This window comes from Rhizophagus irregularis, chromosome 25 (assembly GCF_026210795.1).
Source record: "Rhizophagus irregularis chromosome 25, complete sequence".
NCBI lineage: Eukaryota > Fungi > Glomeromycota > Glomeromycetes > Glomerales > Glomeraceae > Rhizophagus > Rhizophagus irregularis.
The window spans coordinates 2,706,902-2,732,090 of record NC_089453.1 but is presented as its reverse complement, the minus strand read 5'-3'; the positions used below and the strand labels follow the sequence as shown (position 1 = coordinate 2,732,090).

The 25,189-nt window shown below is 29.0% G+C and overlaps 6 protein-coding genes across 6 annotated transcripts; 4 read left to right on the top strand and 2 right to left on the bottom strand.

Annotated features, from left to right (window-relative positions):
• Positions 1-643: 643 nt before the first annotated feature.
• Positions 644-1,241, top strand: OCT59_017031 (uncharacterized protein; the record flags this gene model as incomplete). Its single annotated transcript, XM_066146089.1, has 4 exons — positions 644-677; positions 864-883; positions 974-1,099; positions 1,197-1,241. The coding sequence occupies 4 exons, from the start codon at positions 644-646 to the stop codon at positions 1,239-1,241; spliced, it is 225 nt and encodes a 74-aa protein (XP_066003815.1).
• Positions 1,242-1,244: 3 nt separating this feature from the next.
• Positions 1,245-2,606, bottom strand: OCT59_017030 (uncharacterized protein; the record flags this gene model as incomplete). The annotated part of the gene is made up of 3 exons (XM_066146088.1): positions 1,841-2,606; positions 1,590-1,709; positions 1,245-1,438 (listed from the first exon to the last, which is right to left on the bottom strand). Exons 1-3 carry the CDS (start codon positions 2,304-2,306, stop codon positions 1,245-1,247), a joined length of 780 nt encoding a protein of 259 aa, XP_066003814.1. The 5' UTR covers positions 2,307-2,606.
• Positions 2,607-5,105: 2,499 nt separating this feature from the next.
• Positions 5,106-5,984, top strand: OCT59_017029 (uncharacterized protein; the record flags this gene model as incomplete). Its single annotated transcript, XM_025329795.2, has 1 exon — positions 5,106-5,984. One exon carries the CDS (start codon positions 5,106-5,108, stop codon positions 5,982-5,984), a length of 879 nt encoding a protein of 292 aa, XP_025180040.2.
• Positions 5,985-10,963: 4,979 nt separating this feature from the next.
• Positions 10,964-12,081, bottom strand: OCT59_017028 (uncharacterized protein; the record flags this gene model as incomplete). The annotated part of the gene is made up of 4 exons (XM_066146087.1): positions 10,964-11,275; positions 11,358-11,554; positions 11,642-11,794; positions 11,961-12,081. The coding sequence occupies 4 exons, from the start codon at positions 12,079-12,081 to the stop codon at positions 10,964-10,966; spliced, it is 783 nt and encodes a 260-aa protein (XP_066003813.1).
• Positions 12,082-13,333: 1,252 nt separating this feature from the next.
• Positions 13,334-14,432, top strand: OCT59_017027 (uncharacterized protein; the record flags this gene model as incomplete). Its single annotated transcript, XM_066146086.1, has 5 exons — positions 13,334-13,550; positions 13,626-13,658; positions 13,737-13,808; positions 13,910-14,184; positions 14,265-14,432. 5 exons carry the CDS (start codon positions 13,334-13,336, stop codon positions 14,430-14,432), a joined length of 765 nt encoding a protein of 254 aa, XP_066003812.1.
• Positions 14,433-17,187: 2,755 nt separating this feature from the next.
• OCT59_017026 (uncharacterized protein) lies at positions 17,188-19,535 on the top strand (the record flags this gene model as incomplete). The annotated part of the gene is made up of 10 exons (XM_066146085.1): positions 17,188-17,359; positions 17,444-17,536; positions 17,626-17,724; positions 17,840-17,887; positions 17,972-18,040; positions 18,156-18,230; positions 18,326-18,385; positions 18,470-18,523; positions 18,641-19,272; positions 19,356-19,535. The coding sequence occupies 10 exons, from the start codon at positions 17,188-17,190 to the stop codon at positions 19,533-19,535; spliced, it is 1,482 nt and encodes a 493-aa protein (XP_066003811.1).
• Positions 19,536-25,189: the final 5,654 nt, after the last annotated feature.

The following is a 25,189-nucleotide window of genomic DNA, read 5'->3' as shown; positions in this document are numbered from 1 at the left end:
GCCAGCACTGTATGTAAGGCTTACCGTACCATAATTAGTTGCTTAAATAATAAATTTATAAATTTATATAATGATTTGTTTAAAATGTGAGTGAAGGCATATAAACATATGAAGTTATTAATAAAAAAATTTTTTATTTAAAAATTTTACCTGCACATACATCATACAAAAATATTTTTTTTTTTAAAAAAAAGATATACAGTATAAGTTAAACGTTACGACATTTACTTTTTATGGTATAAATATAATGATGATAATATTAATGCGTAATTTATTCACAAAAGTTACACATATTCTGTATAGCATTAAAAATGGTCATTCAATTTGGACATGGATTTTCATCGTCTTTCAAAAATTAAAAATTCACTGTATTAAGTGGCACAATTAATCTATTTTTGTATTTCGCTCAATGTGAAAGAAATTTTAACTAAATTTGGCTTATTTCAATGCTCGTTTTTTTTTATTAAGAATGGCATGTACGAATCTACGAGAATATTAAATGAATATATAAATACGCTCAATATTTCATAAATAAAAATTTTATTTCTGAGTTTTATAAATTCCATGTTCAATCCTATATTAAACTCTATCGGACTTCGTAAACTTTTGGATAGGTCATGATCGTGTATATTAAGAGATTAATATGACGAATCCAAATCACAGAACAACACATCTGAGTAATAAATATAATAATATAATAACAAAAACGAAGTAAAATATTAAGGTATTAAGCTTTCTTTGAACTACTGGATTAATATATTAATTTGCTTCTTTTTTAATTTTACTTTTCTTTTTTGTACCAAGAATTTCATTAACCTGCAATTTGTACTTCTTATTTTGTTTCATATTTTTCCACTTATTAGAACACTTTTGGGGTGAAAATGTAAAACCGTAACTATTTAACTCATCAGAGACTTCAGTCCATTTAATACCACCATGTTTCTTTAGTGATTTACTTCGTTTTTTCAAACAGGACGAGAAGCATTTGGTCGCACCTTCGCTCCAATTACATGGGCGTGATTTTGTCTCCCCCGCCGAACTTTCACTTTCAGTAGACGATCCAGCAGTTCTTTCGCTCGGCGGACTTTTTTCTGTCAAGGTTTCATCATTATTTTTATCGGAAGCTTGAGTTATTTATTAAATTAATGAAAAAAAAATTAAATTGTGCATTATTATTTAATCATTTTGTTCATTAGTTGGTGATTAAAAACTTCGTTATGTTTATCACGATAGAAATTTAGCTCTTAAAAGTATTTCGGTTTATAGCGTGACTGAGTTTTGAATTTCAAATTTACTCCATGGTATCCAACATTTATGAATGACAAAGAATCGAGAACAATACCTTTATTATAATCATCGTAATGTTGATGGATATTACCTATTTCGTTAACACTGGCCAACAATTGACTTTCCTCAGTACGACATGTATCGAGTAATCCTATAGTATTCAAAAGAGTAACGGTAACAAAAAAAAAGACAAATATATTATAATATATATTTATAAAGAAATATGATAATCAAAAACAAAGAAACATAAGTTTGTTTGAAATTATTACTATTTACAAACATGATATATTATTATAACCTACCATTATTTTGATAATACTGCAAAAAACTTGGACTTTCTTGTAGAAGACGATTGAATGTTTCATCAACTATTTCTTTAGCTGCGACATACCCATAAGATTGGCTATTTGATGGCAAAGTTACTAGCATAGCGGAAAAGTTCAATTATTTTTGCTCAAGTTAGATGATGTTCACACATAATTAGATTATCTAATGATATATTCAGCGAAAAATTATAATCGAAAACGATATTAATATTGAGAAAAAATAATACCTTGGCAATTAGAATTATTATAATCATTATTTTGTCTTATCGTACTTTCATAAGAAGTATATAATTCAAAAAATGCACGATACATAAAATCATTTGGTTTATAATTTGTTAAACATTTAGGTAAATCATTCTTTAAATGAGATTCAAGACAATTTTTGTCATTTTCAGAAAATTCTCGTTTTTGTTGTTCAATCGGATTTAGATTAATATTAAAAATTATATTATTTAAGGCTTGCGTAACAAAAGTAGTTGAAAGCTTTTTACAAGATAATCGATATTTTTTCTTAGTATTTAAATGTTCGCAAGGAAATATAAAATTTAATGGATCGTTCTTATCACTATATTCATTAACTCCAGGTCTGGATTCCTGGCACTCAATAAAATAAACTGCATTTCTCAGTTCGTAGAAGAATCTAACCGGTTCATTATTATTTATTAATTTATCGTAAGAACTATTTTCGCTCATAGTATCACGAAATATTCTCAAAAAACAGTTTTTTTTCGAAATGTAAAAAATAGGTTATTATATAATGAATAATGTAATACAATTTGATTTATTATAATTATAACTAATTAGAATTTATAGCCAGATAATGTTATATCGGAAAAGATCTACTTTAATATCCAATTCTAATTCAATTCCAATCGCAATCCGATCACAATCGATTTAGCTTGCATTAATGGATATAAAAAAAAATTTAGTAATTATTCAATAATAAAATATTACCATTAAAGAAATAAGTAATGATAAATTCAGCCAAATTTATCACACAAGCGCTGTAACATAAACGTTCGAAATTCAAAGTATTATTAGTTCTATTGATTTATATATATACTTATAGAAATTCCTTACGAAAAAATCGATTTATTTATTACAAATTCTGACTCATTTATAATCATAATTAACTTTATAACCGATATTTTAATTATACTTTTTTTTCTTTTATCTTTATCAGTATCATCAGAAAAAATTCATATTATCGGACTTATAACTTGAATTATTTTCCGTAAACAAAATTTGAACGCATGGTGATTCAAAAAAATCATATGACAATTAATTTACCTTTTATATTGAGAATTATACTTGTTATGGAAATACTTTTATCGTACAAACTTCCCAGATATTACCATTTTTTGTTGTCAGAAGCACTAAATATACATGAAATTAAATAATATTCTTAATTTCTTTATTTTTCATAAAAAAAAATTAATATTCTTCCACTTTACTCGGATGTTGTTCTCAAGAATTTCAATGTGCGTAGTATATCGGAGGCACTTTTCTACACGTATTATCAGATTCTTTATCGCTTTAATTACTTATTACATTTTATATCTTATTCTCATTAAAAGGTTTAATTAATTCAATAATTAAAAAAATTTTTAATGAAAATTATGTATTAATATCCAGTTATATCATTAGGGTCACTACGACGTAAAGATTCGTAAGACTATATTTAGTTTATCGCATTTACGATTTACCTGTTACAGCGTGGTAAATATAAATTTTTTATGAATACACTTCAATATCAGATATTTTGAGAACGGTGACAAAAGGATCGAAGAATTACCACGGTTAGAATTATCACTATTTTATCGTATAATGATAATTTACTTCTAAAATTCTCATTGCTGATCATTTCCGTATTATGGTAAGTTTTTAAAAGTTGAAAAAAAAAAATAGGGAAAAAGTTACCTACGAATATGTTCCGTGTTCGTAAAAAAATATGATAACAGAAAATATAACCCACTAACAAATAGTCAACCCTTACTAAAAAATCAAATAAACATATCTAAAAAATTAATACATATTGGCCAACGATCTACAGTACACATCCAAAAGAAAGGTCTAGATCGGTCGAGGTATGTCGGATAGTACTTCAAATATGATCAGCGCATTTATCTCTTCTTACAGAAATAGTCAATGAAATATAACTTGTAAAAAGAACACGTCTCCTTGTGTAATTGGAATCAAAAAATTAAATCTATTTCCAGTCACTTTAGTCATTTGATTTGATTTAATTGGTTGATATTTTGAAATGTGTCACTTGTCATTTTGTCATTTGAAACTTCTTGGTTAGGATATATTGTGTGTTAATCATCGAAGTTAGATTTTGTTCTTCGAATAAATTTATTATAGTCGTATATTCTGATAAAAACGTGGGATTGGAATATTTAAATTGTTGAAAACAAATTTCTAATATCGCTCGTGATTTCAAAAGTAATGCATTAACCATTTAATAACGTAACCACGATCTTACTATTTAAGGAATATTATGATAAAGCTTTATATTTTATTGATAGTTGCTTTTATATATATATATTATGTATAGGAAAAATGAATTTTAATTATTAAGGGTTTTAGAGTGTTAATTAAATTATACATTTTATCTCTTGGTGATTGTTAAAAATCGAAGATTCGAATTTACAATTTCTCATATTAAACGAGTAAGGTCTTTCTCTAAAAAAAAAAAAAATTTGATATCCCATAGTAATATTTATGTAATTAAATTTTTGCACAAGAATTGTATCAAAATCGTAATGTAGCACAATGTCGATCCACAATCCTCACTACCTAAAAAAAAAACATGCCGTTAATTTCTTTTATTTCTTTAAACAGCAAATATTATTATTTGCATAACAACAAAAAAGATGATAGTGTAACTAAATAGTAAGCTCCACTAAGCCTTAGACGTAATAAAGGAAAAAAAACATCACTGCCTATTTTGGAAAGTGTTTATATATTTACAACTCTGCATTTAAGGGGTTTAAGTAATACACTAGTTCTAAAAAGGAAATGAATTTGGATTTAGATTTGGATTTAGATTGAGAATAATCCAATCTCAGTTGGCTAAATCCAAATCCAAATCCAAAACTTTACAGCCATTAAATTCAAATGCCGTAAAACTTGGAAATATTCGAAATATTCGAAATATTTTGAACATTTGAAATATTCAATAATTTTCTAAATACTTGAAATTAACAAATGCTTTCAATTCTATGTAATTCTGGGAAGTTCTAAATCAGAAGTCTTCCAATTAAATAAAATTTTTAATAATTGCGCTTCCGGGATAGTCTGGACGCCACGTGACTCTTGCAGGTGTACAAATATTTTAATTCCGTATTTTAGAATTGTATCGTCAATCTTTTTCCTTTTTCATAACAAAATAAGCCTTTATAAAGACAGTTATCTATTTTTTAAAGAGATATCTTAATAAACTTTACTGGTAATCAAATGAATAATTTTCGATTTAACAACTCAGACAGTATGCCTTCGCCAATGTATCAAAGTATGAACGATGTTCCAATACTAAGTTCATGTAAATTCTTTCATCATACACCGGATGATGATAGTTTTTATCATGTAAATTGTGAGATTATTTCACACGACACTTCTTTCGATGATCACCATAATTATGATCATGAATTCTTTTACTATTCAGACATCAGAGCAAACTATCATGTTAAGTGCAAGTTATTATCACATACTTATGTCGTAAAACTATTGAATGGAATTGATCCTGACATAAACGACATAAAACCAGGATATCTATCACCAATTCAAAAACTCAACCTTGAACAAAGCTTAAGACAAACACTTTTCTTTTATATTCCGCAACATAGTAATCTTGAAAGAGAATATTCTGATAAAAATATAAATGGACATTATGTTACAATAAAATCAACGGCCGATATTCAAAATAATGTTGACAATAGCTCGTCACATAATGACCATGTCGCAAACGAGGTTGAGGAATATCCACAACAACATGATTTCGACAATATTTCAAATCAAACGAATTCAATAGAAGTCTCAATTATTGATAGCCAAGAGAATTTCAATAATCACCAAAATGGAGAAGGTTTTCAACAGCATCAAATTCTTGAAGATGATCGCTATAGTATAGAAAGCTTCGATCATTTACAGTATCACGTTTCTGAGAGGGAACCAGATTATGATAGTAATATAAATAGAAATATTGTGAATGACGTGACCCAAGCTTCAACGATGATAGATAATAGTAATTTCTTGTCATGTAATGATAACCAAAATGTATATGTTCAACCAGTTGTGACTGTCCAATTTCTACCATACCAAGTTGTTTCAGATCAAATTTACAATAATGACTGTTTTATTTCAGCGTAGATATTCTAGAAATTTATACCTAATGAACTAAAAAGAGAACTTTTTGTATGATATAAAAAGAATATTGGAAGACATAGGCATCAAGAGGTTTTGGAAAGATATAAGAGGAAATAATTAATCCATTCATTAATCAGCCATTATCAGAAATTCACGCAGTTATGTATAATTATTGATGATTAGAATCCAAACTCAATATAATCGTAATATCTGGGAAAATTTTCTTTAGCTAATTTTTACATAATTTTTATTCTCTATTGCAAATTAAGATTCTAAAACATTTTTATTTTGTCTAAATTCTATTTTATATTTTATTTTTATTAACTATTTTTTAATAAAAAAACATTTGCCGAGAGTAGAAATATTATTTTTCTGTCTATTTTATTAGATAATTTTAGATTTTCGGCTCAGATTTATCACGATATTAGTTATTATCCGCGTTGATTTGATTTTAGATTTCGCGTAATATTAAAATTAACGTAAATTTAATAATGAATATCAGCGCTAATATGTTTGGTTGAATTTTTCAACCAATTATTTTAATTTAAAAAGTGAAAAGGAAAGTTTTCCCCACCCTCATTCTGAGAAGGAAAAAGGAATGAATGATCTTTTTCAATTTCCATAAAGTAGAAAAATATGAGGATGCAGATTTTAAGGCCAAGAGGAATTCTTCTTGCGTACTTTCATATGATTTTGACGTAAATAATGCGCACTTAAGTACAACACATATATGACATTTTATTCTATTACAACCTATATATCTGGTGAATTTAATCGAGTTAAAAACAACGAGTTAATGCTCAGTCCAAGTATTGATAGGTCAAACTAATCCTGGCTGAGATCATTATAATGCGTTTAATTTTTTTTAATCTAAATATGTGTATGTCACAGCGGAAATTAATTATTTGTGGGTATAGTCTGATGTATTTAAATCATAAAAAAAAGAATATTGATCACTTCAGTTACTCAATTCTAAAAAATTTTTTTTTTTATCTTGAATTAAATTTTCTTAATAATTTTCATATACTGTGATGGTCTATGTTTGTCATACATAATTTTGCCTAAGTGATGATGTTGCACATTTTCCATTTTTAGACACTTGTAGTTAATATAATTCTGGCCAGAATTATGTTTTATTCTGCATTTCCTAAAATGGATGATGACAGGGGGTTAAAAATCCTAATATTTAAATTACGTCATTTCTGGCCATCCCTGCACATCTGAAATGTGTGTCAGGTTGACGGCGCAGTGTGGTGCAGTAATTTCAAAAAAATTTTAAGTTAAAAGATTTTCTTTTTAATGTAAAGCTTTCAAATTTACACATTAGATGTATTCTCATCTGTTTTACAAAATTCACTTATAAATGGAAGGAGGTTTTGGAAATAGATTTTGACTTTAGTATATAACAACCGATTTTATCGTCTTTGCCAATCATTTCCAAAATTGGATTTGTCGAAAAAACAGTTTTTGTTAAATAACTCGAAAATGGCCTTCTAAACCACCTATATATTCTCTAAGTAAATTTGCAGAGCGGACGAAAATACATCTAGTGCAGGAATTTAAAGGTTTATTTTTAATAAAAAAAATTGCAATTTAATTTTTTTTTTGGAAAAATCGCTGCGCCACACTGCGCCGTCAACCTGACACATGCGCCTAGTCCGTAATGCCGTTAAGATTATGCGATACAAAAAAAGAAACCCATTTAAATATTTATCAAAAATCAATATATCATTATAGATTTACAATTTATGGCATTGTAAATGAATAATATGGTATATTCAAAATGCCGAATTAATATTTCGGTAATTCTGACGACACGTATAAAACTATCAATAGGGGTACGGAAACATGTCATGTGTAGAGGCCTATGTATGTCTGTATAGTGATCAACATACGGTATGTATGGTCATTTTTACCATACTGTAGGGTGGGGTGATGTATACTGTACCACTATACGTACATACATAGCTCACCGTACGCTACATGTTTTCTATATAATCTATAAATAGCCATCATTATTCATATATGCTATATGTTTTTTTTTAAAAAAAAATAATTTAGATATAGTTTTTAATTAATACTTCAGGTAATTAGTTAGTAATACGTTCTTTTATTTTTATTTTTATTTTTTTTATTAAATTTAATGAACAAATAAATATATATATTAATTCCATAAAAATTTCAATTGGAACATTTTCGTTACTAAAAAAAAAAATTTTTTTTTCTGTTATTTAATATTAATAATAATCATCCAGCCAAAATACCATGTAATTTTGTAATTTTGTATATAAAAAGATTAATATCATACCTATGCTAATTTCTTAACGCTACTTAAAGTATCATTTGCTACAATATTCTTTGTTTAAAAAAAAGTCTTACATAACATTATTTACCAGGAAATGGAATAAAAATAAGATGTTATAAACAAGAGGCCATAATTTTCTAAATACGACAAATTAGGAGAGCGTGCGTAAAATTTGTATATGTATAGAAACTATCAACATACGACACACCTTCACATATTTATTCTCGGAGATCCTTCATACTTGAATCGAAGTTTCTAACTTGACTTGATCGACTCCTTTGGAGCATTTACAACTGTTTTTTGGTTTTATGGGTTACGGGATCCGAGTTAGAGGCCTGCAAACGGACCCGGGTTTTTTCACCCAAGCCGTCTGAGCCGGCACATGATTTTTTGTTAAACCCGGATTTTCGTAATTCTGGCCAAAATCGCCTTAATTCTGGCCGAAATTGAACTGGGCAAAATTAAGTTTTACATATAAGGGTCCGGGCCGGTCGGGCCGTAAAATAGGGGTCAATGCAGATTGCAGACCTCTAAATTTAGTGATACTTGGCTAAACTCTTTTTTTGCCAAAAATTTCAGTTTCGTCATTGACTAAACCATATAGTAATAATTTTTAATTTTAATTTTAGTTATAGGTTTATTTATCATAAATAAGTCTTATCAATTTTTTTAAAAAATACTATATTTTAATATAAATTTATGTATAATAATTTTATAAGTAATTATTACAATTAAAAATCTTACTCATGGAGCCATGGAGCATATTTTACATTGCACAGCGTAGGGTAGGGTATTAGATTTATTTGTAAAGATACTTATTGGTTCTTTTAATAAACTCATACTGCTCTCTTGAGTATAATTTTTTTTAAAAAAAAATTATAATTAAAATCCATGGAAATATTATGGAATATTGAATTTCGGCATTTTGTTTTTTAATTTTAAATGTCTAAACTATTTCGGTTTTATCAAATTTCGGTTTCGCTCGGTATCATACCTCTAATCCGAATACAGTGGTATGGTTTTTATTTTATTATAACTTCACCAAGTTTTACCGAAATACTTTCGGCAAGAGACAAAAATTTCGAGTGTTCCCGTAACTTATATCAAATGCCAGTAAGAATTATCGATAATGCATGCTCGTGCTAGAAATTTATTTCTAATTCTTCCATTTAATGCTACGCTCACTATTATATCTTAGACTTTTTTAAAAGGAATGATTACAGAAATATTCAAAATAAACGGGACACTTGAAAATTTTGTTGCCGAGAATCTGCCAGGTTGTCGGCTTGCCGGGTTTCTGGCCATCCAATCAATTTCATAAAGTAGACAATATCACGTGATTATTATGTAAAATGATTGGACCTGACAACCCGACACCCAACAAGTTCTCGGCAAAAATTTTCAAGTGTCCGGTTTATTTTGAATATTGCCGTAATTACAAATTATAAGGTAATGCCGAGTAACTTTTTATTGGTCTTAAATTAGTTTCTTCTAGACTTTCTATTACAGTCAAACCTTTATATAACAATATGTCGGGACATATATGAAATTTTAGGAAATATCGTTATATCAAAGTTTTATATCTCCTCACATATAGTGGGAAAATAAAATTTTATCGGTATGTCAATTTTTCAATAGTATATCGGTATATCGAATATCGGTATATCGATCTAATTTTGACTATTTTCCTTATTGAAGTAAACGTTTAGTAAAAAATTATTAAATAGTAAACGACGATAAAGGACGTTAATTTTTATTAAATAAATAAATAAAAACTGTAATCCTCTAGAGAATAAATGCTTCTGTAGTATTCTGTCCACAAAGACTGACCTGAGGCTCCAAAACACTCTTTCAATGTCAATAATGTGGATCTTACCTAATTATGCCTTTATTGACGAATAACACATTTCGTTTTTGTTACCCTTTTCAATTAATAAAAACTAAGTAATATTTCAGACAAAGAATATTATTATCAATTTTTGATTATTTTCAAAAATAACATAACAAAACAAACGTTTGTTTGTGTAGAAATTACATATCATTGTAAAATTATTTGTTCGTATATAGTGTTTTTAATTACGTGCATGATTATTTATTTTGCTGTACATGATAAAATTTAATTACTTTTGTAACATGCTAGTTAATAGTTAAGAAAAGAATAATAAATAAAATTTTTTATTTGCTCGAAATTTTTCTTGACAGATAATACCCGGTCAGATTAGAAGGTAAAAAAAATTTTTGTCGTCGTTAAGCTTTGAAAACATTGAAGAAAAAATTTTTTCTACGGAATGGTTGATGCTCATTTTGAACACTTATTTTATGAAAGTAGTCGACAATTTATAAATAGAAGCACATTTGTACTAGTTTTAGTTTTAAAAGCTAATGGATCAGCAAATTTTGTTATGAATGAAAAAATTTACTAATTTGATTGTTTCAAAATTATTCATTGTTAAATTAACTTATAAAGAATATTTCCAAAGCAAACAATATGTTTATTAATACATAATAATACATTCCTCTCAGAAAATATTATATATAAATACCCCCCTTTTTTACCCTACATAATTTTTTCATTTTTTTCATTTTTTTTTCCTTTCTGTCTGATTTTTAAATTTTTACATTTTTGTGCGCCGGCGCTTAACAAATATTCCGAGTTTATAATATACAATTTTCATTCTTATTTTGAAATGTTTTCATTTATGAAAATCCATTCTCGATTCGGACAAGCTTGATTCAGATATTCATATTGGTTCGGAAATCGGTTCGGAATCGGAAATTGGTTCGGAAATTGGTTCGGAAATTGGTTCTGAATGAGGTTCGGAATGAGGTTCGGAATCGGAAATTGGTTCGGAAATTGGTTCGGAAATTGGTTCGGAATGAGGTTCGGAATGAGGTTCGGAATCGGAAATTGGTTCGGAGGATCCTCTTCATCTTCATCCTCTGAATCAGGAGACGTATCAACCTCATTAGGGTTTGTGCCTTCAGTTTTCTAAATTTAGCAATTGAATTTATCAATAATGCTTCTTCTTTTTTTTAAAAAAAACAATAAAAATGACTAATGTTATCTTTACCTGAATGTTTTTATATTTGGTTAAGCATTGAACTGGCGAATAAATGTAGTTTTTTTCAAATAAAATGAAAGATATGCATTGCCAGAGAGCTGATTTGATTTTCTGATGTTTATTTTTCAGTTGATTAACATATTTTTCAAATATTTTCAAAAGAAATTTAAATTCCTCAGTAGCTTCTTGGTTCCAAGTACGCGGTTCTAAATTTAGAAAATGAACGTACGTAATTCGATCGCGGAGATTTGACGGCGTTACAATTTTTTTTTTTTTAAAAAAAGAATACATACCTTTCTTTTTGAAGTCAGTTTTACTATAAATTAACCGATCAGTTAATCTGCAAATTTCGATAAAGATTTCAACCAATTCAGTTGCTTTATATTCTTTATTTTCATTTACAACTTGTTTAATAATATCGGATGTAACCTTTTTACGAGAAAGAACTGAAGAAAAAAAAAATTAAAATAGTATAAACATTTAATTAAGCAATCACCGTAAAAACAGAATAGCTTTAAGAGTTTTCGAGAATCTGGTGGCTTTTACAGGCAACGTTTGCAAGATGTATTTTTATCATTTATTTCCCTTCTTTCAGAAAATGATAGTAAATACCTTTGTTATTATCAACTAAAAAAAGACCAAAAAACTCTAATAATTTGCTTTCTTCGAGAACATAATGATAGCATTTATCCAAGTCAAAAGGATCAGTGCTATCGAAGGTAAAGACTCGCATTTTAGAAGTAAAATTTAATTTTTTGGAAGATAGTATTTTAATCAAGTTTTAGTTAAAAAAAAAGAAAAAAAAAGAAAAAAAATATTTTTATTTAAATTTCATATAAGAAATAGGGGATAGCACATTATAAAAATATTTATATTTCTTGCGCCAAAGAATCTAATCCAACAGATAACAAATAAGGAAATATAAAAGTACCGTAAATTATATTGAAGAAAGTCATTAACAAATGATTATTGGATATTATGTGATTCAATTTAATAAATGATGCTTAAAGAATCTGCACTAAAACAGATGTTGGGATTGGATTGATCGTCGACAAGTTTAACTTTATATGAGATGGTTCAGCTGAATTCGTTGATATTGTACCGTAGTAATAATGTTGGCAATAAGATATTGGAATAAGTTTGGAATAATATCAACTGGAATTTTTTATGATATGAATGTTAATATTTTTTTTTTTTTTTATTTCAAAGGGCATTAAACGCAAATTAAACAAAAAAATAAAAAACAGTTATTACATAATGTTTATTTATTTGGTTAGACGATTTTTCATCTTTCTCACACTATATAATTACAAATTTGTAGCACATGGGTATACTATACACAAATAAATTTTCTGCTCACGTGACCTAAAATATTCATTACCGGCATCACACCTACCGCGTTTTCACTGTTTGTATTTATCTGAGGGACTTAGTTTTTTTTTTGCCCCCCAAAATTATTTTTTTCACATCCATTAAATATCACCGGTCACGTGTGGTTGAATTTTTAGAAAATTGTGTGTTACAACGGCAAAATATACACAAATCCAATTAATCACATGTATACACCAATTTGTTAAATAAGGTAAATTCGATCCAATCGAATAGATTTGGACATTTTGTCAAATATAAATTGATTAATTTTCCCGAATTAGAATCCAGATCAGTAATCACAGATAAATCAATTAAGGGAAGCTCAATCCAATCCAACTATTTAATGTTCACTAGAATAAACTTGGACGTTTGTTTAACATTCCTAATGAAAACAAGTGGATTAATTTTCCTTCATTAATCATAGATAAACTCAATAAAGGTAAATACAATCGAATCCAACTAATTAATTTGTCATTTGTGTTGAACGTTTGTTTAACATTCCTTCAAATAACAAGTTGAGTTGGATTAAGATTGATTTCCTGAATTGGAAGATGATTACTGATGACTATATAAATAAAATATAACCTCCTCGCCCAAATCATGATAAGTTAAACATGCAACTTTTAAACAATCAAAATTGTAATTTATCGACCTCGTATCCAGAATTCTTTAACGGAATTTTATTAGGCGACGTAGTTTTTGAAACTATTGAAACTAATGATAAAGGGACAACAGAATTCTCTGACGAAAAATTATTCGACGCAGTTGTTGAAACTGTTGGAACATTATCTATCTCGTCAAGTAAAAATTATATTGATAATTCTAATCAAGGTATTTTATCATTTTCAAAAAAATTTAAGAAATATTAGTAAGTCTATGAATGCTAAGTAACTCATTATTTTTTAGTATCGAACGTTTACTTACCATTGGATAATCGAGGTTGGTTGCGTAATCGAATATACTTAAATCAAACATTTTGAGTGAATGCTAAATAAATTTTTTTTTTTATTATAATAGTTATCCACTCACCACTTCAAATTAAATCGTATCATCCAGCTTCTACTTCAAGTGGTTATAATCACAAAAAAGGTTATTAGCAAGTGATTTTATTTTATCAGCAAAGAATTACGATATGTTAAGGCCAATTTGTCATAATTAAATTAATTGAATTTTGTTAAATTTTTTAATAGGGTTAAACAGCGACATTATAATAAAAAAAAATTCATCTGGTAAATCTCCACCTTTTAAATGGAGCGATAAAAAACTTGAACGTTTATTGCTTTATTTGAAAAAATATATAGATGAAGTTAGAAAATTGGATAAAAGGAATGGTGATGGCACGAAACAAAGGCTTTGGGAAGGTGCTTCTAAAGCGTTTTGCGAGGAAAGCGATAAATATACCTCGTACCGTTGCGAGATTAAGTGGAAAAATGTAAAGCGGGATTATATTAAGTGGATAAATGAGGTAACTATCTTTTTTTTAAAAAAAGAAGAATAATAATAATAAAAGTTTTGTCAATTTTTGACATTAATTATTTAATTTAGATTGATAAAAATGAAAATGATAAAAAACCTGATGTTGAAGAAATAATTGATGAAAGTTTACGTAAATTGTATTACGATGAAATAACCTGTAGTAATGAAAGTAATAAACGAAAGATAATGACTGACGACTCGAACAGAAAGTCTCCTAAGAGGAGCAGAACACTATAAAATATAAAAAAGTCAACTCAACTCGTATCATTCATGTTGAACGTGAATATACGTGTATATTAAAATTGTGTAATAATTATTAATTGAAAAAAATAAAAAAATTTGTATTTATTTTAATAAAAACAAGAAGGTGTAGGAGGAATATATATAATAATTTTTTTTTTTTCGAAGTCAAATATGTTAATTGTATTATTGCCAAAATTGATTGTAATTCACGTTCCATATTACCCGTATCATTAATGGAAATAAAACAAACAGACTAAAAAAGTTACGACATATTTTTCTAACGAAACGAACTAAATTAGGTATAAGAATAATGAATGATCAACCTCATGCTCGGCTCCTGCTTTTCCATTTTGTAATACATTTGAACTTTCTGTATACATTATTAATAAACTCGCTATACTTTTTAATATTAATTTAACTTTTTAACTTATATTCAAAACAAATATTTAATATAAAATTAATATTTCATTTTTATTATTGGTGAATAATAATATTAACGACTATTCCGGCATTAAATGTAATTTAACCTTTAAATGAAATTAAGATATTTGTAATTATTAAGGAGAATTATTGGAATTATTGGACAATCGAACAAATAAAAAATGGTAGCTTTTTTTCTAATGATATTGTTTTCTTATGAAAATTTATTAACATTTGTATTACGAGGATATCTCTTTGCTGAGTTATACTAAAATGGATTATGTGATAAACTTTTATATAAATAAAAATTTTTTATTGAAAAATTAATTTTCCATATACTGTATTTCTGCTTTTAAAATTATATTTTCATTTCAACTTTTTAAAAGGATATCAAGAATGTTTGTTTGAAAAGCAAGCTTCCTTAAGACTGTATCCCAAATTCGTGCAACTCGAACTGACCAATGAGCAGTTAATTATGTGAAATCCTGTGATTTGGCCAGAATTATGCAATGTCGGCCAACATTACGATACTCAAATTTTGGCCAAACTAAATGTCTGCCAGCCAGCATTATGATGATTGCATATCCTAAATCAGGCGAAAATTAATATCATTTTTATAACCTTATTCTGTGATTTCCGTGAACACAGAAAATCATCAATCCATCATCGTCCTGAATTGTCCGCCTCTGCAATAGATATACTAATGCAGTAAAAATATGCATTGACTACGGTATTGTATTTGTATTGATTAACGTAACATAACACTGCATAGAGATTGAGCTCATAAAAGATTCGTCACTAGATTCCTATGATCATGGTTAAATGCTTTTCTTTTTGTAGGAATATAGTTAGGGATACAATAGGTAATATTTGGTAAGGTACTGTGGTAGGTATTGCGTTCATTCGTTTGGTAATTTGTTTAATTTGGATAGGTACTTTATTTAACGGATATCCTGATGTCTACATTGTAAAGGACCTGTATACCTTAGAGTATTCCTTTACAATATTAATAAAGTTAAATTTTTTTTTTAAAAAAAAAGTTAATCAACCCCATAAAAAAATTATTCCGTATTTTATACACGGAATTTATAGTCTCAAAACATGGAAATTATCCGATTTCTAGTTATTTTTCCACAAATGTTGCTATATTCACGGCGTTTTTACAGAAATTACGGATAAATTTTTTTTACAGGGAGTACAACATCTAATGTACACTATCGTAAAAATAGACTTTCTTTTTCTCTTACATTTTACCACGATTACCAAATAATTCCCACAATAAGGGTTTGTTGACGTACAAAAATTAAAAGGGAAAGACCTATAACCATAAAAGGTAACGCAACATCAACAAACAAAAAAAAAAAATAATAAAAAATCGATTGTTACAATTTTTATTGTTTAAATTTTATATTCGCGTTTTTTTAAGTACAAAAAAAAAATAAATAAATAAATTAACATACAAGTTTGAAATACTTCTTTTTTTAGAATTGGATTAATGTAGATCTTCACATGCAATGCATGTAATGTATACTCCATTTAACATTTCATCATTCATATAAAGGTATTACGCGTCGCATTATATATGCATTATAATAAATCTAAACACGGGACAAATTCTAATCCAATCTACATTTGTAAATTTTGAATTCGGACTGAGCCGGTAATACCCTAAAATGAAGATTGTGATTTATGACCCCAAATTCAATCTATCCAATCCGAAACGAATTTGGACGTAACCACCCTATAAAAAACTTTATTCGATTATTCCGATCATTTAGTTCTTATTGGCATGTCCTTATTTAATTTGAAATTATATAGGAAAAATGCTAAATTTATGGAATATAAGAAGCTTTTTAATGGGTCGATTGAACGTAGTGTATTATAACCGAGATCCGATTTTTACACGAAAAAAAAATGTTTTAAAAATTTCACGTTTTCTAATAAACAAATAGATCAATTTTTAAAATTTTGCGAAATATTTAATTTTTAATATCCATATTGGTAAAAAGAATTATTTATTGTAGTAAATTACTTATCCTAAAAATATTTCACAATGAATGAAAATGACAATTTTTTTAATCCAAACTACTAAAAAAAATTATATGTACTACATGAAGTAACCTTTCCCCTTATTTTCAAACCAAACTACATAATAAATATGTTTAAAATAGCATTATTGCCCTCCCAAAATTGTTTTTCGCGTTAAACAAATAATCAATCTAGCCGTTTTGTAATTTATCTGGATTAATATATGTTACACCTATAACTGAGTGATATACATATAAATTAACATGTTGTTTTATTAGGCCCCTAACAGATTATAATAAACATGTATCCAGACAATTTCACTAATAATTGTGATAATAATCTTTACTCATCTATGCGCGAAAATAATAAAACTTCAACAGATATCTTATCTTCACCGCCATTATTGACCGCAATTAAAGAAACACTTTCCTGGTTTTCTTTAATTAAGAGTGATGCATACAATTTAAGCCAAGGTTAATATAACTATTATTTTCTTAACTTCATTATCAATCTTCTATTCCACCTTTAAATGAGTTGAACGAATATTTATTTTTTAGGACTAAACGACGCCTCTTCACAATTAGCATCCACAACTACATTGAGCGAGAAGTATAGACTAAGTTATTCGTTCGATAATAATCCTGGAGAAGGTACCGCTTTCAAAAAAAGTTGAAGCAACTACGAAGAATCTTTCATTTAACTATGTAAATTGATTCATTTGTTTTTTTTTTTTAAATAGTAGGCCTTATCGCTATAACAGGATTGATAGCTATCTATTCACTATCATATATGTTGACCGAAAAGAGAGAGTTACTCTATACTACTGTCATAGATAAAGGTAGTTACAACAATTAATCTTCAAACCTAATTACAAAAAAAAAAAAAAAATTGAATAATTTAAATAATGTCGAGAGCCGTTTTGTTGAATATTAATTATCTTTAATTATAATTAGGAAATATCTATATAGCACCTAAACCTTGTGGTGACAATAGTGACAATGGTATTATAATAATTATTTCAGCCTTGGTATTAATCCTCACTGCAGCTGACAATTCTAAATTTTTTTTTTTTTAATCGTAATTAGTACGGATAATTATCTCTATAGAACAGAGAATTGATTACACTGTCCACCCAGAATATGATATTAATAAAGGTCACTATAAAGTTATTTTCCTCAACTTTCATTTTGTATTTTGCTGACTAACGTGCCAATCTTTTTGTTATGAATTGATGTAAACTAAATATTATCTCCCTTTTAATTATAATAGGGTTCATCAATATTAATCCACAAGAAATTCACTACACTTTTTTCTATAACGTTAACGATCAACGTACTAAACAAGGTTAAGATTCTGCTCCTCAGAGTTTTCAATAATGCTTTTAGTATTGCGATATCATTAATATTACTAACGTTATAATCTCTTAAAATTATAATTAGATTTGATCATAGATATCCCTTCACAACGATTAGAATATCGACATAATAATTCTAATAAAGGTAATAAATATAACAATTTACCATTAATCTTTTACTAATAACATTGATAAGTGTTAAATGTCGTTGCTTTTTTAATTATAACAGGAATCATTTTTATCCCTTCAATATCACAAACAATGGTCTATCGTAACAATCAAGGTTATTATTATATTTTTTTCCAATAATCTTTTATTGCTATCTTCGAAAAGTTATTCTACATAGATTATTATGCTGCCTATTAAACATATGTTGAATAATCTCTTTCTTTGTGATTAGGATTTCTCAATAACCTTTCGCAAGAAACAAGAAGTCATGATTATGATGTTGATACTCTTTCTTCATTAGTATCAACTGAATCTTCTGAAGGTGTAACTCAAAAGCAATCTTGGAGCGAAAGCACAACAACTATCTGTGAAAGTCCAAAACAAATGTCGTTAAATACAACTATTGCTTGCGAAAGTCCAAAACAAATGTCGTTAGATACAACTATTTGCGAAAGTCCAAAACAAATGTCGTTTTCGAGCAAAGATACAACTATTTGCGAAAGTCCAGAACAAGCGTCATTTTCGACATGGGTGTGTAAAAGTCCAAAACCAATAACGTCTTCGAATGAAAGTACGACACTTGTGTTTGATAAAAATCAAAAACCAATGTCATGGAGTAAAAGTACATTAAGAAAATTGTCTAAGGAAGGAAGCGCAGGGCGATGTTCTTGGGATAATATAGCGGACAGTTGCCTATTTTTATATTTGGAAGAAAATAAAGATAAAATCAAAGAACTGAATAAACATAATTGTGCAAAAGAAGGACTCTGGCGTGATGCTTCTTTGTGGATGAAAGTAAATGGCTATCCCTATTCAATGGACCAGTGTTTCAATAGATGGAAGAATAAGACACAAGATTACAGGGTGAGTTATTTCATTTTATTTTTTAAAAAATAAAAATAAAAATTAAACCTATTTAATTTTTGACGAAACAATCGTTTATTTAGAGCGGTATTTTAAATGATCAAAATACTCATAAGTCGATAAAAAGAATTTTTGAACATATTGATCATAATAAGCGAAAAAGGTCAGATGAAGAAACAGGACCAAAAGACGGGGAGTTTATTCATGAAAATCCGGGTCAAGAATATGGGAAAGGAAAGAAAAGAAAAATAATAATTTATTAATTCTAATTTCTCTAGTTGTATTTAGTTAACAAAAAAAAACCAAAATTATTAATTTATTATTTGTAATTGTATTATTTAACAAAAAAAAAATTAACCATGTAAAAAGGAATTCATTTATATAAAATTTTTTTTTATTTTTTTTTCTCGATGGAACGGCGAATTATTGAAAAAATCATACACATCCCACGGAATACGTACTCCGAAAATGGCAATAAAACAATTAATTAAAAATAATTTTGAACACATTTTAGCGCTTTGTTACAATTAAAAAAACCATTGTAATATTGCCAAATTAGGCAAATTTTTTTTCTTTCAAAGAAAAAGGAGTTAATGAATCAAAATTAGATTGTTTATCGATAATCTCACAATTTTGTATGATACACTTATAATATTTCAATAAATTCATACTTTATCTACGGTATCAGGGGGTAAAGAAATATTATTTATATTAGCAACATCTATCAATTATTTTTAATTAAGCATAGAATTCTATGTTCTTCTTTTCTTCTTCGTTACACGACAACTCATGCAGTGAGGCAAAAGAATTTAATTTTGAAAGATTCTTTTGGTAATTCAAAAAATCAATTTCCTATCGAGGTCAAATTATAAAAATTTACTGAAATAGTTTCACATTCATTTTCAATTTGCTATTTAGAATCTGAAGTAGTTTACGGGAAATAATAATTGAATGCTTACAGCATATTTAAAGGTACAGTAGATTAATCAAAACGCAAATTAGCTCCAAAACAATAATCTATATGGCTAAAGAAGTATGTAGATCAAACCAATTATTTTGTTTGTGTCTAAATATTTTGGTAACAATTTATTTTCTGGAGCGTAGCGGAGAACTATTTATATACCTGTTTCACAAAAACCACCACTATTTCCGTTTTTGGATAGTCACCATTTCATTTTGAATAATCCCTAAATAAGTAACATTTAAGTCCTTCTTTGGGACATTACCGTAATAATAAATCAACTTGATTTTCTGTAAGGAAATAATTTATCGGAAATGATTCTCCGTTTTTAATTGTATGTTGTGCATATACGAAACGTTGATTTTAGAATGTCGATCCGTTAATTTGTCGTATAAACGGATATTAGATTATCCAAACATATTACTAGATGACTAACTGGAGTGTATGATAAGATTAATAAATATAAATATTTTTTTTTTCTCCGGAAATTGTCATCGAAAATGCCCGAAAATGTCCAGGTGTCTGGAGAATGTCTGGAAAATTGCAATATTCCGGACGCCGAGACATTTTGAATTTCCAGAAGGACTCAGGCCTGGTGTGCTGAAAGTGTCCGGAATATTGCAATTCTTTTATAGGGTATATTTTCCACCCTGTTTGCTCACTTTTCAGTAAATTTCATCTTTGTTATAATTTATTTATTAGTGTAATTTTATTTTATTTTATTTAGTATTTATGATTAACTGAAATATATATTTTTTTACTAGAAAAACTTCATGAAGGTGAAGAAGTGTTTTAATAAAAATTTTAATTGACTTAGCTTATAAAAGGAGCTTACATACCGTCTCTCTTTAAGAATATCCCCATGTTAAAAGACCCAGATACAATATACGGCTTAAAAATGTTAATTCTGGTAGAATTAGGCTAATCTTGACCATGTATCTCACAAAATACCCAAGGGGTATCATATAATTTTTAAATCATAAGTATTTGTATTATACCTGGTATCTTGTGTAGTGCGGTACGGTAGATTTATTAGTTTATGTTTTAATAGCAAAAGATATAAATATATACAGTCGGATCTCTATGTACCGATACTGTTGTTTTGGGGAAAATATATCGGTATATCTTTGATCCACATCGGGAAATTTTTCTAGGGGATATATGTATACTTGCCACCCATATTAAATGGGATGGGAGAATCCCCTATCCCATCCCATCCCATATCCCATCCCTTTTGCCAAAATCCCCTCCCATTTGCCAAAATCCCATCCCAATCCCAAATCCCAATCCCACCCATATCCCATATCCCTTATCCCATCCCTTATCCCAAATAATCTCATTGGTCAATTATCACGTGACGTTACACAAATTTCCAAAAAAGGAAATTTTGCCTCCCGCAAAAAATGGGCGGATTTGGTTTCACAAGTATTCCAAAAAAGGAAATTTTTACGCCGATCATATAATTCTGGCCATCATTGCATCCATTACCAGAATATGAGCAAAATTAAGATCCCGAACAGATTTACGAAGTTTATATTTAACTCCGGCCGGAATTACAAATTATAAAGGTTTAAATCCTTATCCTACAAACCCAATTTTTAAAAGATTTACTGATCAGATTTTAATGAAATTTATATCTTTGGATTTGTCTTGATGCAAGGAATTAAATGGTAGTGAAATCATATTTCTAAAATTAATATTGACTGATTTATTATAAAAAATGTATTTTTATACTACAGTCAACTCTCTTTATAGTCACACATTTGGGACAGTCCATATTTGGTGATTATAAAGAGATGTGACTATATAAAAAATTTCTTATATTAGTATATCATAATTCCGGCCAAAAATTAACATAATTTTGGCCAAAATTATACTTAAAACTTTATTGTATCGTAACTCCTCCAATATTAATCGTGGAGAGATGATCTTACCGCCATTCGATTCGTCTTGATGAGACGGTTCTAATGGTATAAAATACATCGAAATCCAATCACTAGATTAATTTCCGAAATTAAAAAAATACTAATGGTTTTTGTGTAATAACTCTGCCAATATTGATCCTAGAGAGACGATCTTACTACCATTCGATTCGTCTTGATGCGACGAATCTAATGGTATAAAATACATCGAAATCCAATCACTAGATCAATTTCCGAAATTAAAAAATATTAAATAGTTTTTAAGTAGTAACTCCGTCAATATTGATCATAGAGAGATGTGCTTACCACCATTCGATTCGTCTTGATGAGGCAATTCCAACGAGCTATTAAACGTCTTTTTACAATCACTAGGTACCGAGATATTTAGCAAAATGTTAAATGGCGCAGTAAACGTAAATCAAGGAATATAATAATGCCGATGCTTAACATTTTGTTGAATAACTCATCAGCTAGTGATCTTAAAAGGATAAAACTTTTTCCCTCTTCTTTGGGTTATTTATTTGGATCCTTTACTCACTGTTTTGAATCAAGAAGCACGAGATCCTTTTATTTTAAAATCTTCAGCTCTTTTAAATTATTCTCCACTTGAATTTGAACAACATTCTTTACCAATTTCACATTTAACGTTTATGGATGATTCTACACTTATTGCTTCTTCAAAATCTGGAATAGAAGACCGTCTTTCTATTACTGCTGAATTTTATACTTTAAATAATGTTCAAGCCAATTCAGCAAAATATGTTCTTCTTTCATCCTCTTCGCCTTCTTCAAAGATTATTTTTGAACTTTTACCTTCTTCTTTAGTTTCCGATACTTCTCTTTCCCTTTCCTCTTTATCTCTTAATACTTCATTTTGTTTCTTAGGAGTTTGGTTTTCCTTGTCCGCCTCTTCCGCTTTTGTTTTGAAACAAGCGCGCTCCATGGTCAAAGATATGGCAGCTCTCCTGGGACCGAAGAAATTATTAGCACAACATGTGGCCTATCTCTATAATGCTGTCCTTCTTCCGCGATTGGAATTTCGTCTTCAAACTACCCTTTTCTCTGAAAGTACTATTCAATCAATTGTCAAGCCTCTGTTTTCAGTACTTCGAAGAAAAGCTGGTCTTGCTACGACTACTCCGTTGCCCTTGTTATTTCTCAAACTTCCCTTTTCGATTCAAAATGCTTTCTATCGCTTTCTTTCTTCCCATATTGCATCTTGGCAAAAAATTTTCACTCATCCTGATTTCAAAGATTTTGCCCTTTATGCTATCTCCTATCTTCAAGGATATTTGGGTGCTGAAAGTTGCCCGACTACTATTAACTTAGAACCATGGTCACAGATCATTTCTTTGTGAACGCACACTTTGTTTAATTCGTTATTGTTTTCTTCGCATTTGAACATCACGTGGTCTCTTTCCTTCCGGCCTCCGAGGCATGATCTACAACCTGCTCTGCCACTCCGATCTATTCTACCTCATTCCATTTTTCAATCAAGTTGGAAACTTTGGAAAAACTTGAATATATTTGTGCTTGCTCAATTGGTTTCTCCTTGTGGACATTATCTTATGAATTGGCCTGACCTTCGTTATCTTGGCATCGTTGGTCGTAAAGGACGGATCCCTAATTGGTTTACTTTTATCGATAATAATTTTCTCTCTTCTTCTTCTTCTACTTTACTTTTATCTTCATATTTTATTAATTCTCCTTTTACTTTAGCTTCTCCTTGTTTATTAGATTATACTGTTAAAGATTATTCTTTTTATCCTCAATGGGCTATTAATCTTGACTCTGCTACTCAAACTTTATCTGTTGGTCGTGTGTGTATCACTTATAAGAAACAAAACTCGGCTATTATGTCTCATTGGCTTCCTGTATCTACCTCGGCTGATGAACGATCCTATGACCCTTGTCCCGGTTGTGCTCTTAACATTCCCGCCTTATCCATGAAATCTGCCATCAGACAATGCTGTAATAGCGAGAAATGTTTTTTTAATGTAACTCTATCGGATACTGTGGGCTATCCTACCAGAAATGCCAAAGTTTTCGCGGCTTACCTTCCCATTACTTTATCTACTTCATGGAGTTATGCGACTTCCTTGGCTCTTGTTCAATTTTCAAACGCGTCTCCCGCTCTTTCTCCTCTTTTTAAGGATAGAATCGATAGAATTGAAGACACTATCTTACCACTTTCTGTACAATCTTTGTACACAGATGGTTCGTTCCATCCTGCCAATGATTCTTCGCCTTCTTCCATGACTTCTGCTTGGATTGCTCTTGATGATGTTGGACTTGTTCTGGAATCTTCTTCCATGCATCTCCCTTCTTACTTTCCTTCCGCTTTGCGTTCCAAAATTTTTGCTGTTCTATTAGGATTGAACGCCCTTTCCCGTGATTCGTCAATCTCTATTCATACTGATTGTAGTCAGTTAATTTCACTATGGACACGGTTTGTTGATGCTCCTTTCTCACCAAAGTTGCTCCGAGAACCTAATCATCTTCTTTGGCTTTCTATTCGACAACTTATCATGGATCGTAATCTTAATGTCGAATTGATTAAAGTCCCTGCTCATGGCGATGATATCTACAATATACAAGCGGATTCTTTGGCAAAAGATACTCATTCGTCTTTACAACCCACTACTCTACTTTCAACATTTTGTTATGCTCCATGCTTGTTGACTTTTAACTCCTTGCCTATTGACGTGAATATTCGACATTTTCTCCGCTCTATTGCAGATGCTCGTGCTCTTTTATCTTTCTGTTCACTAGCGCGTTTTACTGCTCTTAGTTCTCCTTCACTTTTTGATTGGGCTGGTATATATTTTTGCCTTTCACAAATTAAAGGTTTCGCTTCACATAGGAATGGTCGTCCTGAATTTTGGATCTTCCGCATTAAACTTCTTTTGGATATGTTGCCTACCTTAACTACTCTTCAACAACGCAAACCTTACTTATATTCTCCTGACTGGCTCTGTCCGCAGTGTAATTCTGCTCCTGAAGATTTGAATCATCTTTGGACTTGTCCTTATAT